The 24,668-nt window shown below is 40.1% G+C and overlaps 1 protein-coding gene across 6 annotated transcripts in view; it reads left to right on the top strand.

Moving 5' to 3' along the window:
• NALCN (sodium leak channel, non-selective) overlaps positions 1-24,668 on the top strand; it is a 280,042-nt gene that overhangs the window by 193,799 nt on the left and 61,575 nt on the right. For all 6 annotated transcript variants that reach the window (XM_042460454.1, XM_042460452.1, XM_042460455.1 and 3 more), the window contains one exon: positions 2,008-2,082. In XM_042460454.1, coding sequence (XP_042316388.1) covers positions 2,008-2,082 — 75 coding nt within the window. The remainder of the gene's footprint in view (positions 1-2,007; positions 2,083-24,668) is intronic.

Genomic DNA, 24,668 nt, shown 5'->3' on the forward strand with positions numbered 1-24,668 from the left:
TATCTCTTTTTTTGACTTGAGAAGTTTGATATTGATATTGACAAGCTGGAGTATGTCCAGAGGAGGGCAACTGAAATTGTGAAAAGTCTGCAAACCATGTCATTCCTCGATGCTTTTGACATCTACAAAAGCTCAAAGGTGTTGCAAGATCCCTTTCCAGACGAATACAGCTATGTCTTTGAATTCTACCATGTCCTATGAATAGCATCTTAGAAAGCTGGGTATGTTTAACCTGGGGAGAAAAGGTTAAAAGGTGACATGACAACCATGTTTAAATATTTGCTGCTCCAGAGACTAATGGTATTATCATACGAGGCACTTACCACACGGATATCATTGCCCAAACGTTCCTGAAGCGCAGAGGAGGGATCGCCAGTCACGTTTCTGAAACATCCCTGAAACGCATCCTGCTCTTCTCCCATCAACGAATTGTTCATGGAGAAGCCATTTTTGTAATAATGGGATCTTCTGTTATGCAGAAATTGGCTTCTCTGTGAATGATTCGTCATTGGGAGAAGAACGGGATGCCTCAATGATGTTTCAGAAGCGTGACCTGCGATCCAACCTTCTCGCTTCTGGAACGTTTGGGAAACAATATCTGCTTGGTAAGTGCCTTGTGAAAAGGTCCTAAGATGTGGGGCAATGGATTCAAACTGGAAGAACATAGATCCCATCTAAACATTAGGAAGAACTTCCCCACAGAGCTGTTCAGCAGTGGAATATGCTGCCTTGGAATGTGGTGGGCTCTCTTTCTTTATAGAGTTTCAAACAGGCTGGATGGTCATGTGTTTGGAGTGTTTTGATTGTATATTTCTGTATGGAAGGGTGTTGGACAGGATGACCCTTGTAGTCTCTTCCAACTCCATGATTTAATGATTCTGTGAATATGTTTCAGTACGTATCACTCTTCTGAGTCAAGAGTTATAAGCACAAACCTTTTATGATTCCATTCCAACATGAATGGAAGTGATGCTATTCAATAATCTCAAAGTCTGTCAGACAAGCAGCTTCAGGGTGCATTTTCTGCTTCAATATAATTTTAACTCAGATAATTATGTATCATTCTCTCCTACTTGGAGGAGTCCCCACTGAGTTCAAGAGAGTCCTGTTCCCCACTGCCTTCCTCTCACACATGCAGGGAGCACAGAAGGACAATTTGGGGAATAGGAGACCAGGGTATGCTACTCATATCTCAAGCCAGCCCTTTCCTTCTGCTTGATCAAGTTTTAGAAAGGTATAGCCCATTACATTTTGCTACCTCAAGCAAACAAGATGGTGATCATTCTATTTCATGTAACAAAGTTCTGCTAGACTGGCAGATGAATCTTTCATTGACACCAGTGCTGGTACAGTATTTTCATTACAGCTGAAGTCAGCAACTAGCTTAGGTGACTCAGAACAGAGCAAGCTGTACAGTACAACTCTCTACTCCCACATCTTGCTGCTATCTACCAGAATCTGCTACCTGAGGCACCTGCTTCCTTGTATCTGATGTAAAGACTGCTTCATGCTGCAAAGTTCCTGCAGCTTGGCCACATTGAAGGGCAAGATTAGTCATGAGAATTGGTATGATCAAAATTTCAATTTCTATAACAGCTATAACAGCTGATTATGAGACATGTTGCATTTATCTGTGCACATGCATTGAAAAAGGAGAAAAAGCAAGGTTCAACTGAGCCCTATGGAGCTCAGTCTCCATACAGATTACATACCCATGTGAAAAAGAAGTGCATCCTTATTACTGTTTTTTGTTTTTACGAATTCCCATCATCTATAAATTGGAGGCTAAGTGTGAACCCAAACAGTACATCTTACAAGCTACTTAAATTCTTATTTATAATTTTATTATATATTAAACCTCAGAGGTCAAGAGAAAAATGACCATCTAAATGCCCAAGTCAAAATGCCCATCTAACTGTTGACATCAATAAAGTCATATTTACTTTAGTAGAAAAAGGCACATTTCCTGTTTTTAACATTGCTGTGTTTGTTTTAATTCTTCTGTAGATTCTGCTGAGTTTGTTTGTTGCTGTTATTTTGGACAACTTGGAACTTGACGAAGATCTAAAGAAACTTAAGCAAGTAAGCTTTTTTACGCCGAATGTTAATTGCAACAAAGCAATACTGTGTCCTAATTTCTCTAAGAAAATGCAGACTAAAATAAGCAAACTAAATAAGATGACATATAATTCAACAGAATGGGAAATGCCTAAATCAAGCTTTGAGGTCCAACAGAAATATTCTTGACAAAATGTCCTTTGACTATGCAGTCTGTTACTATTTGTTGAACAGAATGCTAAGCTAAATCTTTCTTCTTATGCTTTTACTTTAGCTTGAACCAAAATCTTAAGCAAATGGTAAATGGTACATTTCCTTTGTAACACTACAGCAGGATACAGGCCACCCAAAAACGGTGGCCTATCCACACCTTGTTTTGCTGCGTGAGGGAGCTGCAGCGGACAAACCGCGCAGCTCCCTCGCGCAGCAAAAAGAACCCTTAAAAAGTGGGTTCTTCTTGCGGCGCATTTGTGATGCCGCAGTGCACCAATGGTGCACTTGTGGTGTCACAATGACGCTGGGATGTGCAGACGCTAAGCATCCGTCGTGTCAAAATGGCGGCGCCCATGTGTACAGGGCACTGCCATTTTGATGCCCCGTCATGTGCTAGGGGTGAGGCCAGTATGGGTGGTGCGCCCTCAGCCAACCCCTAGCACGTGATGGGGGCGCCGCAAAGGCCCGTCTGAAGAGGGCCAACCATATAAAAATCCTAGCCCAGTGATCCTTTTCAAAGAGCATGGGATTCCAATGATAATTGGACTATCTATTTGAGAGACAAATGCATATAGAGAACCTGCACTATCTACTGAAGTGACAAAGGAAACTGTTCATCAGTAGGTCCTGATATATGCCATCACTATTGCCACATTGAATATTGCAGGAGGGGAGTGTTGACATTACAGTGACTGAAATACACCAATAATTCAGGGAAGATAAATAAGGGGCCTAATCCAGGATGACCCTTAGCAAATGCAGATTTTCATTTGGGGCAAGCCTATCTGTGGGTGAGCAAGGAAAAGATTCAAAAACAGAGAGAAGTGCATGGGTGAGTATGGGAGAGAAATGTGGCATGTGGATAATCTCTTATTAGTGATCTGTAATGCAGTGAGTTCCATGCCATGGATATTGATGTTAACAACATCTCTCTGAAGAAGTTCAGGGGCTATGTCTGCATCATCACCAACGTTGCACTGAAATGAGGCAAAACACCCATAAACTATACTCAGTTTGTCAACATGTAGAGTCGATTAGCTGAGTGTGGTTTACGAAGACTTACTTTCCCCTGCAACCAGTTCGACAAGCAGGAGCCAGGCACTAATTGACTTACTGCATACTGCCTCCAATATTTAATAAAAACTAGAAACTCTTTTTGAAATGGCAATGACTGAGACCAATTTTGGTGTCTTTCCCCCTACTATGAAAGAAACAGGGTCCCATGGATATTTCCCAACACATTGCTCCTTATTTTACCAGCAATAAAAGTATTCACAGGTACACTTAGTTTCCACTGTTTTGTTATGGGCAGAAATGAGGAAATAGTAGTTTATGATATTCTGCTTAACCTGGGACCTCCTTGCTTGGGTGTTAGTGCTCAAGCACTAACTGCTCAAAAACCTACAACATCCAAGAGAAAAGCTGTCCCAAATACAATAAACTGTAGCAAATCCACCACTCATGTGAGAAGTTGGATGGGTACAGAGCAGCCAAAATGGAAGGAAGTCCACAGTGAGAAGAGGGGAATAGTGTACAGAATGGATGTTCAGTACAGTATATGGAAAGAGAAATGGACTACAAAGCAACCCATTGCCCAGTTCAGATGCTATAGTTCAGCACCTGCCAGGGTGGGATCTCTGAGATGTCACATTTAATAAGGACAGTGGCAGTGCTGGGGGATGTATAGGGCAGAGATCTCACTGAATAAGCTATAGCCCTATGTTACACAGACTAGCATGTCCTTATCCCATTCCCTGGTGAAGTGTGTCTGCTGGAACCCATGCAAACCATTAAGATCCATGAAGCTACAGATGTCACTGGAATTCCTCTGTATGCAACACTGCATGGTATATTATACCATGGCATAGTACAGTCATCAGACGGGGCCTGAGGAGTTATAGTCACCATAGAACACACACCATAGCAAAATGTGATGCATGAGAAGGAGGTCATGAATCCAAGACTACATCCTTCCCAAACAAAGATAGATTTGAAGCAGTAACTCAGTAACACAAGCTACAGGCACCAAGCAGATGGCAAGTATGTCACTGACATGTCAAGCCCCCATAGGTTGCTATCTGCAAGGTACTACATCTGCTGTCCTGAGCATCAAGTACTGTGCCCCAATTCCAAGAAAGACAACAATGCACTTGGAAGGCAGAAAAAATGTTTCCTTTATTTTGTACATATACCATGCGGGACCAGAAACAGGGGTTTGCATAAGGCCACCAGACTGTGCAGGGGGCAGCCATAGTATATCACAAACTTGACCCACAAACTTTAGAAACTCACCCACAAATGCAGAATTATAAAACAGAGGAAAACATGCCTTCTTCCCATGAATGTCTAAAATAGGTCGCAGCATGCAACCATGAACCATTGTCCTCAGTCAACATACAGCAGGACATGATCCCCTCCTCCTGATCCAACAGTAAACCAAGAAGCCCATTTAAGAAGGTAGTTGTGCACAAGTTCAGGAGAACAGCAGCAGCCAAACTGTAAAGGATGAAATAGCAAGGCCAGTCAGGACTAAAATACAATGAGACAAGATGTAAAATAGCTTGGAAGAAAAGCTTCCGCAATAAAGGGAAATAATATTTCCCAGCTGTTAGCCTCCACATATAACAAACCACAGTTCCCGTCAGCAATTTCTACCATGGCCAATAGAAGGGAATTATGGAGCACAGAGGACAATGTCTGTGAAGTGCAATGGGATGGAGTAGACTGCTCAGTGTTTGCCAAGACTCACCATTCTCACCTAAAGAATAGTGTAATGTGAATTTTTGAATCCTTTCTAACAAAAGAATTCATTTGTCCTTCACAATGTCTATTTTGGCTTTAAGTAGAACTGGCCACTACTAACTGGACTTCACCACCAGCTATGGTGGAAATTGACACATTTTCTTTAAAGAAAGAGAAAGGGAGCTCTTGGCCTTCTTTAAGGCCATTAAGGCTATGAGGCTGTTTGGTTGTCATTTGATAGAACAAACATGTTGCACTTTTTTACCCTTCACTGCAGCCACATCTAGAGCCGGATAGGCAGCCGCTTAGGGCGGCAAAATGTAGAGGCTGCGCGGCAGCTTTATTTGTATATTTTTTGCATAATTAAACAATATTAAAGTGATAACTCATTACAGCAAGCAACATAAAAGCAAGCTACTGTATGACGGTTTCTTTGTACAATAACCAAAACATAAATATGCGCCCCCCCCATGTCTGTGGTACAGTCACATGGTATATCATCTGCTTTCCACACACAACTTGAATGTAACCTCAAGATCAACAGCCCCCTCTCCTCTTGCCGTCCAACCACCTTACCCTTGGTGCCACAACACAGAATGCCAGTCGCCACTCGTTTTGAGTTTACTATTTACAACAAACAAACTGATTTGATTTTGAATGTTTGCCTAGTACATTTAATACTGCATTGCATTCTTACGACAAATTTTAAACTAAATAAAGAGGACATTTTAGTTGTTTAGATAAGTACTCTATTATTTCATTATCTTAGGGGATAAGGGGGTGCACAGCTGCCCTGTATCCTATGTCTTTTATCATTATGTAATCAGAAATCAGAAAAAGAATGTTCTATAAAAGGCAATAAATTAGTCTACAGAGACAATACAAGCAGAAGGCTTGTATTTAACAAAAGGAGACAAGCTACTTATATTGACTGAACACTTCAACCTTTTTGACTAATTCTCAATACTATGATGAGAGATTGGAACCTAAGTTTTATGTCATGTTTAGCTTTAACAAACAAAACAGCGGAAATCAAAGGGTGAAAATAATTATGAGGGGTGACGGGGGTGCCAAAATATTTCTCGCCTAGGTGGCCAAATGCTTAGAGCCGGCCCTGGCCACATCTCTTCCCAAAACAACCAGACCCCCACATCTGACACCACAGTCCAGATCCCCCACATCAAACCTACATCTCTGACTCTGCCACTCTGAAGCAATGCTAACTGCTGTAGGAAAAAAAGCCTCAGAAGCAAGGGTGACATTGCCAGGAGCCAGCATTTGCTGAAGTAATTAACACCTAGCAGTCTGTGTTTTCTATAGGAAGATGTGAGTCTATCCATGAAGCTGTGGAAAGCTGACATTGAACAGGGTGGGAAAGAGCAGCCAAGGAAGCAAGAAAGGGAAAAGAGACAGACAAAGATGGGATCCAGTTGAGGGGAACCCCATAGAAGGGCTTAAGCTAATGTGCTCTACTAAAACACTATGTAGTAAGTCAAGAAAGCAGAGGACTACAATATTTCAGGGATGCAGCAGTGGTAGCTCTCTCCTGTTGACTGACTGTTCAGTTGCTGTGTGGAAGGGCAATGTTTGTCCACATGGCATGGCTATATAGTCTGTCAGAAGACTCCACATCCTGGCATGGTATCAGCTGTATTTTCACAAAGGGCAGTCACAGTAGTTAGTCACACTGAAGCAGAAAATTTCCTCTCAGCCCCCTGTGAATGAAGCCCTTGGTTAAACCATTCAGTATGCCAGGCATAGGCTAACAGTAGAAGAAAACTACCAAACCCTTTCTGAAAGATCCAAAAAGCTAGGGGAGTGGAGGGATGGAGATATTTCTGATTTTTTTCTTGAAAATGGAGACATCTTCCAAGGAAGAGAGGGCTTGCCCAACTATCTGTACTAGAATTCAAAAATATAGCCATGTTAGTCTGTAGAATCAGCTACATTGCTTGTAACAAAAAGCATCTGGGGAAGTAGACTGAAGTCTATAAAAGCTGATTCTGCCAACTTCTTTCTTTCAGTTAGTCTCAAAGGTGCTACGAGATCTCTTTACATATCTGTACTAGAGTCATTTTCTCTCCTGCATTGCTGTGAAGCAATATTATTGCCCTCTTGCAACCAGAACCAATGGCTGTTCTCCATCTCCATTTCCCAATTATTCTTTATGCACATACGGTGATAACATTTAGCAAGGTGTCATTTTTGTGGGGAGAGGTATTAGGTAATTCAACCTTACCTAGATGGATAAACTAACCCATTTCAACCAGGGTGTCCAGTGCCCTCCCTGGGATGAGTGTAGGATGTATTGCCCATTGACAAGAACAGGATGATGGCTATACAGTTTGCATGTCAACATGGTGGTGGGATGGAAACATGCAACTGGGGAAAGGTGACAGTAAGGGTGACAAGGGTCATGCTGCGCAGCCTGTGATTTACGTAGTTTTAAGTAGGGATGTAAGTAGGGATGTGGCATTTCCTAATCCCCCCCAACACACACACATACACTTTGCAATCAGTTATTGGCTTTGCAGTTCTCTTAGAATTTTTCTGGTGTCCAAATCTAATATGGGTGTGGGTATATTTTACAGAACAGCTCTGATTATTTTTTCCATGTATGTCTGCCAAACGTTGTCTTGTTTTGTGACTGAATCAGTCATCTCACACCCCACATGTATTTAAACTTTTGTGCTTCATTTGCACAGTGTCCTTGTATTGACAGAACTTTGGACACTTAAGGTGAAGGAGACCGCTCAGTTCTGCTCTCTTTTTAATTCCACATTCAGAACATAGATCACAATGCTTATCTATCACTAAGGATGGAAAGGATATTTGAAATATTCAAAGAATGGTTAAAAGCATTTTTTCAAGTGTCAGGAAATCCTGATTAAGAGAATTCTGAACTGTTCTGTATTTATTCTGTGCAAAATTTGCATGTGGGTTTTGTGTACAGAAAACATCATTTTCTGTGTAGAAAATGCTGCTTACTGTGCACAAAAACTCATGTCCTCACCTATAGCATTTTCTACACAGAAAATTGTATTTCTGCACAGAAAATGCTCTTTCTTGCACAAAAACCTTATAAAAATGCTGTGATCTGCACAGAAAATGTTGTTTTCTGTACAGAAAAAGTGTGTAACCTTTTCACAAAATAGGTCCCAAACTGTGAAGTTGTTGAAGATTTTCTTGCAGAGGGAAGAAAATTGCTATTACTTGTTGCTTCCTTGTAAAATGAATTTACTATAGAAATACATCAATATCCACCACACATAATAGGGTGCAGAAGGAGGCTTTAAAGCAAAGGCATTCATCTGGGCCATAGAGGCTGGAAGTAAATTACAACATTTCCTACCAAACCTCAGTGGGCATTTCATGCTCATAGGATTGCACTGAAAGTGATACGTGGAGGGGGGGAATTCTCTTGAGGTAAACATGATGGAATCCATGACTTAGCAACTGATTGTAGCTGTCCATATATTACTTCTCTTAAAAGCAGAAATGTTGGTGGAGGAGTGTTAACTCAGTGACAATAACTTTTCCATTATAAAGTGGCTCTAAGAATAAAAAATGGTGAGTGTAACTGTTGCTTTTTCTTCAGACCCCTTTTAATGGAAATGGCTTAAGCAACATTTTAGGGGAAGATATTGTTTCCCAACTGTAATTAAAAAAGCTAAATGGAATGCCAAGAGAGAGTTGACTAATTTGCTATGTTCTGAATTCTTCAGGAATGCCTTGAGCGTACCAATTTAACCTGTATCACCTTGTAGAAGATTCAGTTGGTCTGTGTTTGCTTCTATTTGTCATTTGCCATAGCCATAAAGATTGAGGCAAGTGGATACTTGCTTTGATAATGAGCCCTTGCATGGAAAAAAATGCATCTAATCACCTTCTTCTTGGCTGTTCATAATTTCCAAGGAGATAACCTGAACTACAGTGCTATGGTTGCCCTCCTAAGACTATGCCCACCACTACAAAATCATCTGAATTCAACAATGCACTCATTTAAACATAATAAGAGCAGCCCTACTTGAAAGTACTTGTTTGTAGAAAAACGTGGTGGATGCTTAGCAGCCACTAAAAATCCAAAGAATAAATCAAGAGGATGCTTGGTGTTTAGGAAAATCAAAAATGTGTTTATTGTCTTAACCTTCGTGTATTAACTTCATTTAGATTAAGTGTTATCAACTCAGCAAGTGCTTTTTTAATCAGATGTCAGAACACTGAGTGGGTAAATGTCTGTTGTGATGTAAAGAGGAAGATGTCTCATCCACAGAGTTGCCATGAGTTGGGACCAAATCAAAGGCATTTAACAACAAGCATTCCTGAAGCTCCCAGTGGTACAACTGGCCATTTGGGTTTGTTTGTGTACCCGTGGGACCTTTTCTAAGCCCAGGGAATCTTTTTTCAAAGCTTGGAGTAACTAGATACTCATATAGCAAATACTCAGGACATCCACAGGCTTTCTTTTTTATTGTTATTCTGTTGAATGATGGAAGCCAGCTTACTATATCGATTTTTCTTTGTATTTTCCCCCTTCACTCATTAATTTAATAGACTTATTGCAACAAGGTTTTAGGATTAAACCTAATGTCAGTGATTGGTGTGAGCAAGCATTTGCCAGTCCTCATATACTGGCAGAAAGTTCACTGACAAACAGAAGCTTCACAAAGGACAGATGTAACTTGGATCTCAAAAAGAAAATCTTTTTTTGCCTTGCTAGTGGAACTTAAAATTTCATTTCCTGGAGTACCCACATGGCCAGAAGGAGGGAGACCTGCCTGCCTGCCTGCCTGCATGTCTGCCTGCATGAATGTCGCTCCCCACCACTGAACTCAGAATAGCTACATTGTGAGAAACTGCAGCCTTATAACATCATTTAAAAAAAAAATCCTGTATTATTTTTTGTAACACCTTTGCCTGATGAAGACATCAGTGGAGCATTGAAAGCTTGCAACATTTAGTCATCCTGACCTCTAGAGATAGTTCAGACATTATTTGTTCTTGGACCCATTTATTGGTCTTTTTAGCCATCCATGGTATCCACAGAACTCCAGCACCACATCTCAAATGAGTTTATTTTATTTCTATCAGCTTTCTTAACCATTCAGCCCTCACTCCCATACATAGTGATGGAAAATTCAATGGAATGAACAATCCTAACTTTAGTGTTAAATTATATATCTTTGCTTAGGGCACAAGATATTTGTTAGTCTTTATGGCAGAACAAAACTCTTTGGGGCTCGACAACCGGGCGGCTCCATGCCGCCCGTCCTTGCCCCAAGTCAGTGCTGCAGCAGCTGCACATTGTAGCACTGATGCGCTGCCAAAAAGAAACTGCCTGGAGCTGCTTTTTTTTTTTTTTTGCAGCGCTACAAACAGGAAAGGGGGCCACCATGTCGCCACTTCCTGCCAGTGATGTCTGGACGTTGTACGACACGTGCGTCATCATGACAGCCCCCATGTGGATGGGAAGCCGCCATGCTGGCGCCACCATTACGTCTAGGATTCGGCAGCATGTGGATGCTGTGCGCTCCCAAACCCTAGTTTCGGCCCAAGTACCGGGCCTTAATATGAATTCCTCCTGTGTCACATAGAAAGAGAGCAGGGGTAGTGTAGTGGTTTGGATGTGAGACTAAGGCCCTGGAAACTGGGGTTCAGAACATGGAAGTCCACTGAGAGGAAGGCAAGGCAAGGCAAACCACCTCTGTACAAATCATGCCCCCCCCAAAAAAAAACCCCTCATGATACAGTCCCCTAAGGGTAACTTAGTCAAAAATGACACACAATAACAGCAGCATATGGAAACCCCTTAACAGAAATGGGAGGGGATCCCCTGATCTCCTGAGTCATAATCCAATGCTTTTGCTTCAGTATTATTTCTGTTGCTCACATTTTGTTCAGCTTATTCTTCCAAAGGAATATTCTGTTGGGAAAAATCAGTCCTCTTGCACAGCTCGTCACATCTGCCAATCTCTCCCTTCCTACTCCATATTTATGACTTGAGTGCAGATAACATATTACTGAAAACATTTTTGAAACTGATGTGCTTTGTTACCAATGACCATATATTTTCTCAGAGAGCTCAGGCAAGGGCAAATGAATGAAAGTCTCTTTGCCTGTCACCAGCTAATGTACTTGTCATTTTTGTATGTGTTCATATGCATCAGGTAACAGTTCGACCAATTTGGCTAATACAATTGTGGATTCCTCCCCCCCCCCCTTCAGCCTTTCATAATAACAGTGCATACAAAAAATGAGATATTACAAACCTGCCTTTCCCTGCTACTATTATCTCTAAAGCTTTAATAATTGCTTTCAGTACTTTCCGAATACAATTATAATTGTATCATGTCAAAAACTGATTTTGACTCTTTATCTCAACATTGTGTAAGGGGGTCAGGTGACATTCCTTTCCCTGGTGCACTACAAGCAGTCAAAATACAGGACAGCAAGAATTATCAGTATTGCTGTGTTAGCAAGAGTGTGCTCAGTGGAGATGATCCATTGCTCAGCAGCTGTGTTTTGCATGTATAAGTTCCCAAAATCATCCACTTGGGTTTCAGTTGAAAAGATCTTCAGTTGGGAAGCTGGAAAATACCCATGCCCTTAGAGTAGACATCACTTGGTCATATCCTTCTGCAACTCTGTTATTGACTTTGTAATGTTCTAAGTCTAAAAATGTGCATAGGAGAGAGTTGATAAGGCCAGGAAGACTGCTTAAAGTTGGTCAAACATGATTTCTAAGGCTGGTTGTAGAATTCAAAGAAAGAGCCAGGTTGGTCTGTAGAATCAGTATGTAGAGAGATCTTGTAGCACCTTTGCGACTAAGTGAAAGAAAGAAGTTGCCAGCATGAGCTTTTGTTGGCTTAAGTCTACTTCCTCAGATGCATTTGGTGAAGTGAAAAATCAGGGGTATATGCGAGGAGGTATCCAAAAGTTTTAAATTATCACCATGAAATAAAGAAAACATACAGTAGTCACTTGCAGTGGTCAAAGTTAGTTCTTCTCCATGTAGTCTCCCTGTAGAGTCACACATTTTTGCCAGCGTTTCTTCACCTGTTTCAAGCCCTCTTTGTAGAAGTCCTCTGCTTTACTCGAAAACCACTATTCCACTTCAAAAATGATCTTCTCTGTCATCAAATCGCCGACCACAAAGTGGTTTCTTCATCTCGGGAAAGAGGAAGAAGTCGCTTGGTGCAAGATCAGATGAATAAGGTGGATGCTGCAAAAGTTCATAGCCTAACTGGTGGGCGGCGACAACGGAGGCTTGGGCTGTATCGACGGGTGCATTGTTGGCCAGGAGATGGACACCTTTGCTGATCATGCCACAACGTTTTGTTCATCATGCAGGTTGATGTCTTTTACAGCCTGTGGAAAGAAAACTACTTTAGACAAAGATTTGATATTTGCACTAGTATGCATGGCAATGACACTGATTATGCACAAAAAGTTTCATGTAAATATCTCTATAACTTCTTTATAATAATTAAAACTTTTGGATACCCCCTCATATATAGGTCTGTCCCTGGCTTTCCACTCCACAAAATGCATCTGAGGAAGTAGACTTAAGTCTACAAAAATTCATGCTGCCAACTTTTTTCTTTCAGTTAGTCTCAGAGGTGCTACAAGATCTCTCTACATACTAAGGCTGGTTATGTTGTTGTTGTTGTTGTTGTTGTTGTTGTTGTGTGCCTTCAAGTCATTTCCAACTTATGGTGACCCTATAATAGGATTTTCATGACAAGATTTTTCAGATGGGGTTTTAGCTTTGTCTCTTCTGAGGCCAAAAGAGTGTGACTTGCCTAAGGTCATCCCCATGGGTTTCCACGTCCAAGTGGAGATTTGAACCTTGGTCTCCCATTGTTTTAGTCCAACTCTCAAACCACTATGCCACACTTGCTCTCTGGCTCTCACTGGGAAAGGCTGGTTATATCTTGCATATATGAGGAGAATTTCTGGCTGATAGTTTTCAATAGCTGGGTATTCCCTGTGGGGTTCAACCTAGCTAGGTAGCATGCTTGCAGCCCCAGTAAAATTGATGTAATCTTGTTTACATGGTTCTTTGAAAAGAAGCAAAGGAACACTGTAGCTGGAGTTCATTTTCAGAAAATAGGAATATGAGAGCCAACTTAAATTTGAGTTCTGTAAGCTATTGGCATCTGGGGATGCTTCCTTCTTTGGAGTATTAAGGGATGTCTATGGCGGGTTACAAAAGGCCCTCAAGGGGCCGTTTTCCCGCCGCCGCCATTCGCTGCGTAGGGAAGCCTCAGCTGCCAGACCGCGAGGCTTCCCTGCGCAGCAAAAAAGGAGCGGCGAAATGCCGCTCTTTTTTTGAACGCGGAAGTGGCGCCGCGAGGGGTGGAGTGCACCCTCGCGACGTCACTTCCGCCGCAACACGTCTGGACGCACAGCGTCCAATACGTCAACATGGCGGCGCCCATGTGGATGGGCACCGCAAAAAAAGTACGCGCTCCGCACGTACTGGGAGGAAGGGCCGTCAGGAAGGTAAGAACCTTCCTAACCCTAATACGGCCCTTCCTAACCCTAGTACGCGCAGAGCGCGTACTTTATGGCGGTTTGTAACCCGCCTGAGTTTAACATGTACAATATCATCACCTTTGTCTTTGTCTTTGCTCTCTCTTTAACAGCAAACAGGCCTGACACTTTGGGGATCTAGCCAAAAACTGCCCCAGTGAAAAACAAGAAGGGGAGGTGTCAGATTTGCATACGTGTAAAGTATTTTTTTTTTAAATGAAGCCTAAATAGCCCCCCCAAAGCCCACTGAAGGCTACGCATACAGAATTTTGACTGGCAGAATGTCAGCTGATAGGAAGAAAGAATGGGGCAAAGGAATGGAGAGCCTTGAAGAACAGCATGGCTTGCTAGCAGGCAGGAATCCTGAACAAGGCTGTTCCTGGGAGGAGGTGAGAATACACTGCTCACTTGTTTACGCAGAGTTCAAGGAGAAGGGTGGCTTGCACCATAAAGACCATCCACACCCAGAAGGAAAGTATCAGCAGAATCGCCACATTAACAAAGGAGGCAAGTGGAGAACCTCCTATGGGGGAAGACCCATAATAGCCCAATGGGGAGTGAGCATACTTAGTAATTACTGAATACTCAGTTCATTTGAGAACTGTGCAGAAAGCTTGGCTGGCTGGAGCAGTGGCTGGTGAAGAGTGTGGCCACCATAGTTTAGAAAGTTTCAATGGCTTTATTGTAAAGAAGTATTCATCACTAGTTTGCTCTACTTTATCCTCTGAATTCTGTGGAGGCTTCACAACCTCTATTTGTAATTTCTCTTTGTTTTTCCACTTCTCTCTGGCTTTTTTTTCATACTGGGGAAATCTGTTAAGAAATAAAAAGGGAATAGCTGCATAGTGCCTTACTTATTAGCATATTATTGTGAGCCTCCTTAGGTCCATTTGGGGAGAAAGACGAGATAGAAATCAAATAAATAAATAAATGTGGAGACTTCCATCTGAAAATGCCTAAAATGCCACAATATCAGCTGTCAAGCAGGCATCAGAAAAAATGCAAAGTGTCAGAAGGTGGTAAGAGGAGCGAAAAGTGAGCAGTTATATCCACACATTTCTTCATTATCCTTGGTTCAATTTCTGTCCCCTTTCCTCTACTGAGAGAAAAGAGTTTGGAGGATATAAAAATGGCAGAACATATAAAAATGGCAGAACAAACTCTGTTTATCCAAATACAATGTCTCCTAGTTGGAACTAGATTTCATTTCAAAATGGTCCCAGGAATTGAAATGAGAGTTGCCAATATAATTCATTGGAGAAGTAGCCAACATTTTTAAAGTAACTTGGATTTTGCACTGTTGTGTTCACTGTTCCCCATCCCTAGCATCAGCACAAACAGTAGCAGCAAAATGAGCAAACCTCTTTTTTCCCTTTTCTATAAAGCATTTCTAGATGCTACTACAAATTCCAAAACGATTGTAGCTTGTTATCCTCATATTGTAACAGATTGTAAATGTTCAAAACCATTTAAACCATTTTTTTAAAAAAAAGCATATTTAAAAGAACATAAGTTATAGCCATAATTCCAATCCTTGTTGCCAACATTTTAAAAGCACCTTTAGCCATGGACTCAGGCAACACATGTCCTCCAGGGGTACCCTTCAACATTTTGTGTAAAACTGGTGTGTAAAACTCAAAGTATTGGGTTTCTCTGTTAAGCCTCCCCAGTCAGCTATCATTTGAACACTAGTAAGTGCCATCCCTAGAATTTCTAATGCTGCTCAGGGAATTGGAGGTTGCATGATAATACATACAAACTTGGTAACATCTGTCAGTGCTCACATGCTGATGTTAAATCATTAGTGTGAATTTATTTCTTAACATTAGACTGCTGGGGAAATTTATAAAATTAATTTGTTCATTAAATCTCTAAATTAAAAAAAAGATTAATAAGAATGGCCAGGGAAAAATTAAAGTAATAAGAAATGTTAATTGTCACTCTGAAATGATATTGTTGGCTTTTACCAGTTAGATAATGAATTTTTAAATCACTGAAACTAAAGAATCTCATGGTAGTGGGAAATAGTCTTTAGCCTGCTGAATTTATGACAGAATAGCATGTCTCCACAGGCTTCTTATATTTTTATTTGTTTGTATAGACAAAACGTCCCTGTTATTAATAGTTCCAAGAAAGGCATTTTTTTTTTTGGCATGGAGATCTAATGATAGCAACTCTTTCCCTGTGAGAGCATTTACTGCCATGTACTTGTTAAGAACCATTGTTTTTCTTAATTGGGAAAAATGTTTTTCATAGGCAGGAGATCAATTCTTTTTTCTCAATGAAATACCAATTATGGTTATTATGCATTGTGGGGCAGGAATAGGAAGTGGGAAACGGGGGGAAATCAGTTCATTTTCCAAGAGAAAAAATAATAATGAAAATTCTGGGGGGTGGGGGCAGTCTTGTATGGCAACAGGTTTCCAGGTTTCACTAGCACATCTAGCATAGGCAGAGGGCTACAGTAGATCTTTTCTCAGCCCTTACACCCCTACAGCTTGTACCTCTTCTAGAAACTATTCTCAACATCTTGGAGCATCTCACACAGGATTTCATACTGTTTTCTTGACCTGCTGACCTATACAATCTTACTTTGGTGTAAGCTCCATTAAACTCTTTGGAACTTACTTCAGAGTAAAAATATAAAAGTTTGCATTCTCAATGTAGGAAACCAAATTAGTTTCTCTGAAAAATATTTATGACCATAGCAAAAGTGTGATGATCCCTCTAGTCATTACAAAGTCAATACCTATTACAAAAAGCTTCAACGTTATACTGAATTTGGAAAGAGTGGGTCCAGTGGCGGATGGTAGTGTGAGCACATCAGTCCAATGCTCAAATCACTCATGTTGCTGACCATCACCTATGTCAATACATCTTTGAAATCCCCAAGTCCATCCCAAGGGTGTGCTGACACCAGCATCTGCCACTAGATCAACTCCCTCCAAGTTCAATATAAGGCTGATTGTAATGGCTGTTCTTTTAGTTTTGAGGCTTTCTCCCTGCTGGAACATTGGTAGAGTCACCAAGCATTAGCTGTGGTTATGTGGTTGAACAAATAATTTAAATTTATTAAATAAAACACAATATGTTTATGGGTGACTATTCTTAATGCAGAACACCACCGTGGTGTAGTGATTTGAGCATCAGACTCCAACTCTAGAAATCAGGGTTTCATTCCCTGCCCAGCCATGGGAACCCACTGGATGACTTTGGGCAAGTCACATACTCTCAGCCATAGAAAATTCCATGATAGGGTCACCTTTCTACTTGAAGGCACATAACAACAATTCTTAATGCAGTACACAATCAACCTTCAAACAATTCACTCTTCAGCAAACAGTCCCCTTTGCTTGCTAAATAATCCTGCCCTTCCTGTAAATAATCCTGACTCTCATTCTTATTTCTCTGAAGATGCCAGCCACAGATGCTGGTGAAACGGCAGGAAGAAACTCTTCTAGAACATGGCCACATAGCCCAAAAACCCACAAAAAACTATAGTTTTGCAAATTGTTTCCTGAAACCTTGTTTTTTAATCAAAATGCTCCACAGTTTCCACTAGATTACATTGGGTGCATTTCCACCCCCTTTTAACAGGTGTGGGCCAATTTAGGCCCAGGAGAACCCAAAACATTATGGAAACGGTCCCATGTCCCCAGAGGCATTTTGTGACAAAAACTTGGGGGGGAGGGGTGTTTGTTTTTTGATGGTAACAGGTGTGGCCTTCCAAGGTCTAGGAGGCTAGTATGCCCCTTAGCCTTCCACAGCTGCCCAACCCTGATCTAGAGCAATATTAAAACATCTCTCACTATAACCTATGTAACATCACCAGAAGAATATCTCCTTTTTCACTAGCAAAGGTTCACTCCTCTTTATCACCTGTTGGGTAAGAAAGAATGACCAAGAATGGGGAACTTTTTGGTCCATCAGATTCCAACTTTTTAAAGGTTTCTGCAACTGCATTCCATCAGTGTGTAAATACAAGATACAGAGTCAAGCCAAAACTAAATAGGGCTAGATGCAGTTCTTACCAATATAGCCACTTTCCCCACCAAATAGCCAAACAAAGCTCTATTCTTTGTAGGTCTACTCAGAGGTATGTCCCAGTTCAAAGACTTTCAGAGGGGGAAAACCCATAGTTTATTTACATACAGTAGCTTCTCAGGCTGCTGGGCAGAGTTTTGTTATATTCAGGAGCCTCTAATCACTGATTGTGAGTCAGATGGAGAACCTCCCATGTCTATCTTTTTGAACTTATCATTTCTTCACTTTGGTTAAAGATACAACACTTTATATTTCTTTGACTCTATTGAAATGGGTCTGAAGGCTTTCAACATAGTACAAATAATAAATTGTAAGCCGCTTTGAGAGCCTTTAGGGCTGAAGGGCAGGGTATAAATACTATAAATAAATAAAAACATAGTACAAATAAGCCATTATGCAAGGTTGTGGCAACAATGATGCATAAAATTCCACGAGCTATTTCTTAGATCCCTGGAGCCTCCCCATACCCTCTACAAGCTGATTCACATCTCTACAAGTCTCTGAAGTTGTGATTCTTTTCTAAAACAATATGTGTGCTCCTATATCATGCTTTAGTGAAAACCCATTTTTAAAGAAACTGGAAGTGTTTTTAAGTGGATTTTTTGGGCAGCAGTAGTATAGCCCACAGCCAGCCAGGTCAATGGTGGGAAATGCCCCCTCTGACATTGCCATTTTCTGGAGTACATCATTTATTCTCCAGTAGAATATAGACAAAACTACTATCATGTATCTTTGGAGGAAGTTTTCTGCCATATGGGCAGACTACTAACCCATCTTGCTACATGAACTGAAAAGCTATATGTTACTTAAAGATGCTGCCTAAAGCAGACTTAGCCTTTGTTCTAAGGGCATGGGTAGGAATATATCTGGCATGTTCCCAAAGATACTGTAAATCCAGATTATACTATCAAGCATATCTTTAGAAACAGGACTGTTATGCCTGAATCCAAATTGAATACATATTCGAAGAGCATTAAGAAATGATTAACTTGTGTACAAGCATAACTCTTTTGTGAATGGAGATGCAAAAATGCAATACGAATATGGCTTTGCAACATAACATACAAAATAATATTTTTTTCTTCAAATTGTTGAGAAGTACCAAATATCTTCCTCTTGATAATATGATCTGTTAAAATTCTAGACAGACTTTGGGGTATGTCACCCTATTTAATATTTTATCATTTATAATGATAACCTCTTCCTTGCTAGCCTCAGACTTAGCACTTTATCTTTTCATTAGAACATTTTTCAGATATTAAAATATGTGCAGAGGTCAATATGAGAGACTGTGTTGTGTTCTTTTGTCAGGTTTCTTAAATGTTGCTGAATATTAAGCTGATAGGTTACTGTTTCCGATCACACTGCAAAAAAGCTATAATATCTTTAGATTAAAAGTGTTCTTTTACAGCATAGATCTTACCTTTTAAAAGAAAAAAACTAGTGAAAGAACATGCTATTTTTATAAATGCTGCTAGACACTCCTGCTGCTGTTGGATTTTTTATGTGATTGTCTACAAAGTAAATGAAGACACTCCATGAGATCACACCATCCTATTTTCTCTGTGTGTCTTTTCTCCTATCAACATTTCCTTGTGAAATTCCATGTGCCAGTTTCTTCATTTTTTCTGGGCTTTATTTTAGTTATCAGGTTGGTTTTGTGCTAAAGCAATTCTCATCCTTTAAAAAAAAGTTACAGTTAGAAGTAAGTGGACTGCTATGTTCTTCACATCTATCTACTTGGTATAACTTAGAAATATTACTTTTCTGACTACAGCTCTCAGGATTCCCCAGACAGCATGGCCAGTGGCTTCCACAGGTTGCATATGCTTTTGTCTTGCCATAATTTAGTAATGGTATGTTTTTAAAATGCTGTAGAATAGTGAACTCAGTCCAAGTACTAAGATAAGTCAGGAAAGTAGTCTGTCATACCTAAGGTAATTTGAGAAAGAGTGTCTTACTGTAACAACAAAACAAAAAAAAATGGGTGGCGTGGGAATACATGGGGAAATGTGTTTATTACTTTTAAGGATTAAAATGCAGTCCCACTTGATGTTTGAATTGTGTACAGTTTAATTATGTTGGTGTAAGGTTTGCTGGTCAATTCTAACAATGAAAGTCACAATTGGACCTAGTTTCTTAATAAAGGCTTCTGAGTTTCTACTACTGAGTCTAAATTTCTGAATTTGGGAATCCTGTTGGACTTCACGCTGGCTATGCTGTCTGAGGGATTTTGAATATTGCAGTCAAAATAGTAACACTTCTACGGTTTACCAATCAGTGGTTTCCTATATCCGTGCCGTAGCCACTGTGATCATGAAGCAGGCATGCCAGAAGAATTCTGAAATGGAGGGTCAGTATGCAAAGAGATTTTGAAGCACCTTTGAGACTAACTGAAAGAAAGAAGCTGGTAGCATGAACTTTCTTAGACTTGAGCCTACTTCCTCAGATGCATGTTTGGAGGTAGGCTTCAGTTTACAGAAGCTCATGCTAACAGATTCTTTCTTCCATTTACTCTCGAAGGTGGTACAAGATCCTTTTGCATACCGATTTTCTAGGCTAACATTGAAAAGGAGGAGGTTTTCAGTTATTTGAGGTTGTGAGTTGTGGTTGTCCGTTTTGCAGAGAATATATGGATGCTACCATCAGAATCAGTCTTGCAAACATGTCACATGTAGTGGATAATTATATTACTTTATAACAGATGTGGAACTGAAAGTGAATTGACTTGTTCATAGTCTCCAGTAATTTAGTTCCAGATACTCTTATTTAAGATAAGGATGGCCCTCTTTTGCAGGTACCTCAAAGAGAGGACAGGACTTTCTCCCTCATGTCCTTTTCCCCCCTTATGGGGAATTCTCTTCCCTCAGAGAAGAGAACATCTCCTGCTTCTGGCCTAAGTGGCACAGTTTACTGGAGCATCTCAGGAATCTACCATTCCAATCAGTCTGAAGGTACATCCGGACTGTAGAAATAATGAACTTTGGCAACACTTTAGCTGCCATGGCTGCAGACTACAAAATCCTAGGATTTGTACTTTTGTGAGGCACCAGCAGTCTTTAGAAGAAAAGGGTAAAGTCCTTATAAAAGTACAAATCCCAGGATTCCATAGGATGGAGCTACAGCACTTAAAGTAGATACATGGTAAAATGATGGGTTAGGACTATTTTATTATGGAATATGATTTTATGAATAAAATAGTCAGAAGTGTCTAGGCCACCCTGAATGTTGCTATCATGTTCATGTTCAATGTTTTGTAAATGCTGGAGGGGGAGCTCAAATTGTTATTGTCATTGAATCCTGGGAAGCATTCCTTAAAAGGTCACTTGTGGGCTGGTTGTCACAAAGTGCTTATTATTTCAGGTTACTGGTTTTCATGTACAGTGTAACAAAATTGGCACAATTTATGATCAACAAACACAGAGCTCAATCACTAGAATACCGCTGACATCAAAAACTGCATTGGATGACTGAAAGCCCAACAGACCTACCTAAAAGAGGAAGGATTCCACCGTTCTAGTTTTTGAACTCTAAATATTAACTTGCCCCAATTGCCACCTGTGCCTTCTATCATTTGTAAAGGTTATTTTTTCTGACATAGAAGTGGTTCTTGCCTGGGAGACAAACTCTTTTCCTAAACAAACTATTATTAATTTTATTCTGAAAAGAATTTTGGTTGTATTCCAGTATTTACAGGGAAAGCACAGTTACATCTATATTGCACAAGTAATATAGACCTCACAGAATCATCATAGTGACTGTGTAAGTCACGTGGTGTTCATATCATGTAAATGATCAGGACACAAGTGGCATGTCATTTCCTCTAATACTTGCACACCTTTAGCACTACCATAGTAGTAGCTATTAATGTTCTGTAGAGGAAAGTAAGGTCTGACTTTTATGCTCCTGTGCTGCAGAAGAGAATGGTAGGAGACTACATCACTCTGCATCTTTTCTGATTCTCTTGTCTGTCTGTGGCTGATTGAGAAATTAGTGGGGATGGATCCATAGTTCAGTGGTAAACAGTATAGGCTCCCATGCAGGAAGGGAGTGTAATCACTGGCAACCTAGACAATGAGGAAATCGAAATAGTTAAAGATTTCCCATACCTTGGATCAAATATTGATCAGAAAAGGAACTGCAGTCAAGAGATAAGAAAACTAGGAATGAGAAGGGCAGCAATGAAAGAATGAGAAGATATTAAAGAGCAAAGATATATAATTTAGCACTAAAATTAGAATCATCCAAGCCATTGTATTCTCTATCACCATGTATAGATACAAGAGCTGGATAGTGAAAAAAGCAGATAAAAAGAAAGATCAAGTCATTTGAGGTGTGATGCTGGAGAAGACTGCTGAGGATACTGAGGAGAGCAATGGTTGGACTTAATCAGAGAGATCTTGGGCCAAAATCTACAAGACTAAAGCAGAGCAGTGGAAGACAGGGGGTCTTGAAAGTGTATCATCCAGAGGGTTGCCATGAGTCAATGTCGACTTGAGGGCAGTTAACAATCTTCAATCTAAATGATCAGGTTGTAGGTAATGGAGAAATAGGCCATGGATTACTGCTGCTGGATGGGCTGGATGAATAAAAATACCAAGACAAGTAGTCCTACTGTTTTAAAGTATCTTCCTGTGTTTCCCATTCTGATAATATAAGAATGATGTATGTCATTTTAAGTATCCTGGAACAATAGCAGAATGTGTACAATTAATCAGTCAAGGGAATTTGCCTGGTACTCAAGGGGATGAGAAAGGAAGACTTGGGCAAGTCCACTGAGACACTCCAAGTATAACCTGCCTATAGCATTCCTTAATATAAAGACCAGGACTGGAGGGGGTGATTGTTCATAGAGGCCCACAGAGGTCATAGTAGTTAGGGAAATGCCTTGTTTTGTGAAATGTTGACAACTTCCATCTCATGTTGAAGATTAAAAGAGGAGTTTAGAAAGTGAATGCTCTTAATCCATCAGACCTGCTTTCTTCCCATATTTACATTTTTTGCTATTGTAAAACCTTTCTTACACAACTATATGTTGGCTCATATGCTTAATTCCATACTGGCCAGATGAGAGAGGCATTTCTGATCTAGCTCATCCCTTTCCTCTACAAAACTACAACAAAAAATTTTTTTCAGCCAATGCAAGATATCCTTTTTAAAAAACAGCAACAATTCTTTAATGCTTTTAACCAAGTCTTTAAGAAGGAACAATCACACTAAAAGCTATTTTGCCTGACATTATGCAGTACATAGCTGCTACAATTTTGTAAGGAAATCATTTTACTGTTTGTTTCTCTAATACAAACAAGATGTCTCCGAAAGTTCTACCAGTGCCTAGAAGGTAGTTTAAAATTCCTGAAATGTGCTATATTCTATCTTGCTCTAAAAATAATATGTGAATCTTGGCAGAACAAGATACCCCCCAGGCTGTAGCATAAGCAGTGTATTTCAGGGCAAAACATCACCAATCAAAATGTCAAAAGAAGCTCTTCACTCTATTCCTCCCTCTTTTTAACTTGATTCTGATGCTATATGATAAGAGGGGACTGGATAACAAGCATTTTGCAAGGCAAAATTTGTTTGTTTGTTTTTTCAGTTCTACTCATTCAGTATATTTCAAAATGTTATACAGGTATCTTGTCTAATTTTAAGTTCAGAACAGGCATTTTAAAAAAAAAGTAAACAAAAGACAAATGTACCATTAAGGTACATTCTAAATTGAGTGGGAATCCTGTGGCTCTCTGGATGTTGTAGGACTGAAACTCCCACAATTTCTCACCATTGCCTGAAATGGGTGGGACTGCTGGGAGCTGCAGTTCACCAATACCCAGAGAGCTGCGTATACTACCTTCTTCGACTACAGACTTCTTCACAGGAAGAGTTATTGTTTGCTTATGGCATTAGATAAAATGTTGTACGTGTTTGTGCTGACATGTAAATAACAATTTGCTTCAGCATAACTAGGCTCCACAGCACTTCAGGTGGGCTTCAGGTGATGGACAGAGGCCAGGTAACTAAGTAAAGTAGCATGTGTTACTGTCAGGGTTTTAAGCATCCAGAGAGGGGTCTAAAGGATAGTGCCAATGAGACTTTTCATATATTACCTGGGCTGAAGAACGTATAATTCTTCTTACAGTATTTTTCTCTGTTTACTGGCTCTTTATTATAGCATTGTGGTAGAATAGAGACAAAAGAGGCCACTGAGTTGAATAATATCTCATATGGGCTGCATGTGCACTTCAGAAATAAAGCAAATTAACACCACTAGCTGCCATGGCTCAATGCTGTGGAATTTTGTAGTTTTGAGAGATATTTAGCCTTCTCTGTCAGAGAGCTCTGGTGTCACAACAAACGGCAAACCTCAGAATTCCATGGCATCGAGCCATGGCAGTTGAAGTGTTATCCAACTGCATTATTTCTGCAGTGCAGATGCAGCCATAGTTACATAGGATAACTCAAGGTAACCAAGTCATATGAACTATGCTTCATACCAGTCAGAAAAGTAAGCCAGTATATAAAGATAGAAGGCCTATATAGGTATTTTCTAGAGGCAGGTAATTCAGCATGCAAGCAGAAGACATGTGCAATGTATAGCTCTGGCTTCAACTCCAACCATAGATACATTGTGCACATCTATTGCAGGAAAAATGTATAGGTATACACGTGAAGGCTGTTGTGCAATTTGTGTACTGCTGTACATGTGAAGATTTTCCCATTGCAAGTCTTGGGTGTATAGATGAGTAAGGGTTGCATTGCATGGTTGTTGTTGTTGTTGTTGCTGCTGCTATTGCTACTGTTGTTGTTGTTACCATTATTTCTTCTGTACCATCTTTTCCCCCACTTCAGGATTCAAACTGGCTTACAAAATATTAAAAAAAAACAAATGGTTAAAAATGCACAGGATACAAAAGTTAAAATTAGATTAAACAATAAAAAAATCTAAACCATATAAAAACATACATCATTAAACAAATTCACAAACCAGCACAAAAATTAGCAAAATCATATGTAGTACAGGTTGAGGCTACATGATGTAAGTCCATCCCTGCTTATGTGTTAAGCTATTAGATTGCAGT

The sequence above is a fragment of the Sceloporus undulatus genome, chromosome 3 (genome assembly GCF_019175285.1).
Source record: "Sceloporus undulatus isolate JIND9_A2432 ecotype Alabama chromosome 3, SceUnd_v1.1, whole genome shotgun sequence".
NCBI lineage: Eukaryota > Metazoa > Chordata > Lepidosauria > Squamata > Phrynosomatidae > Sceloporus > Sceloporus undulatus.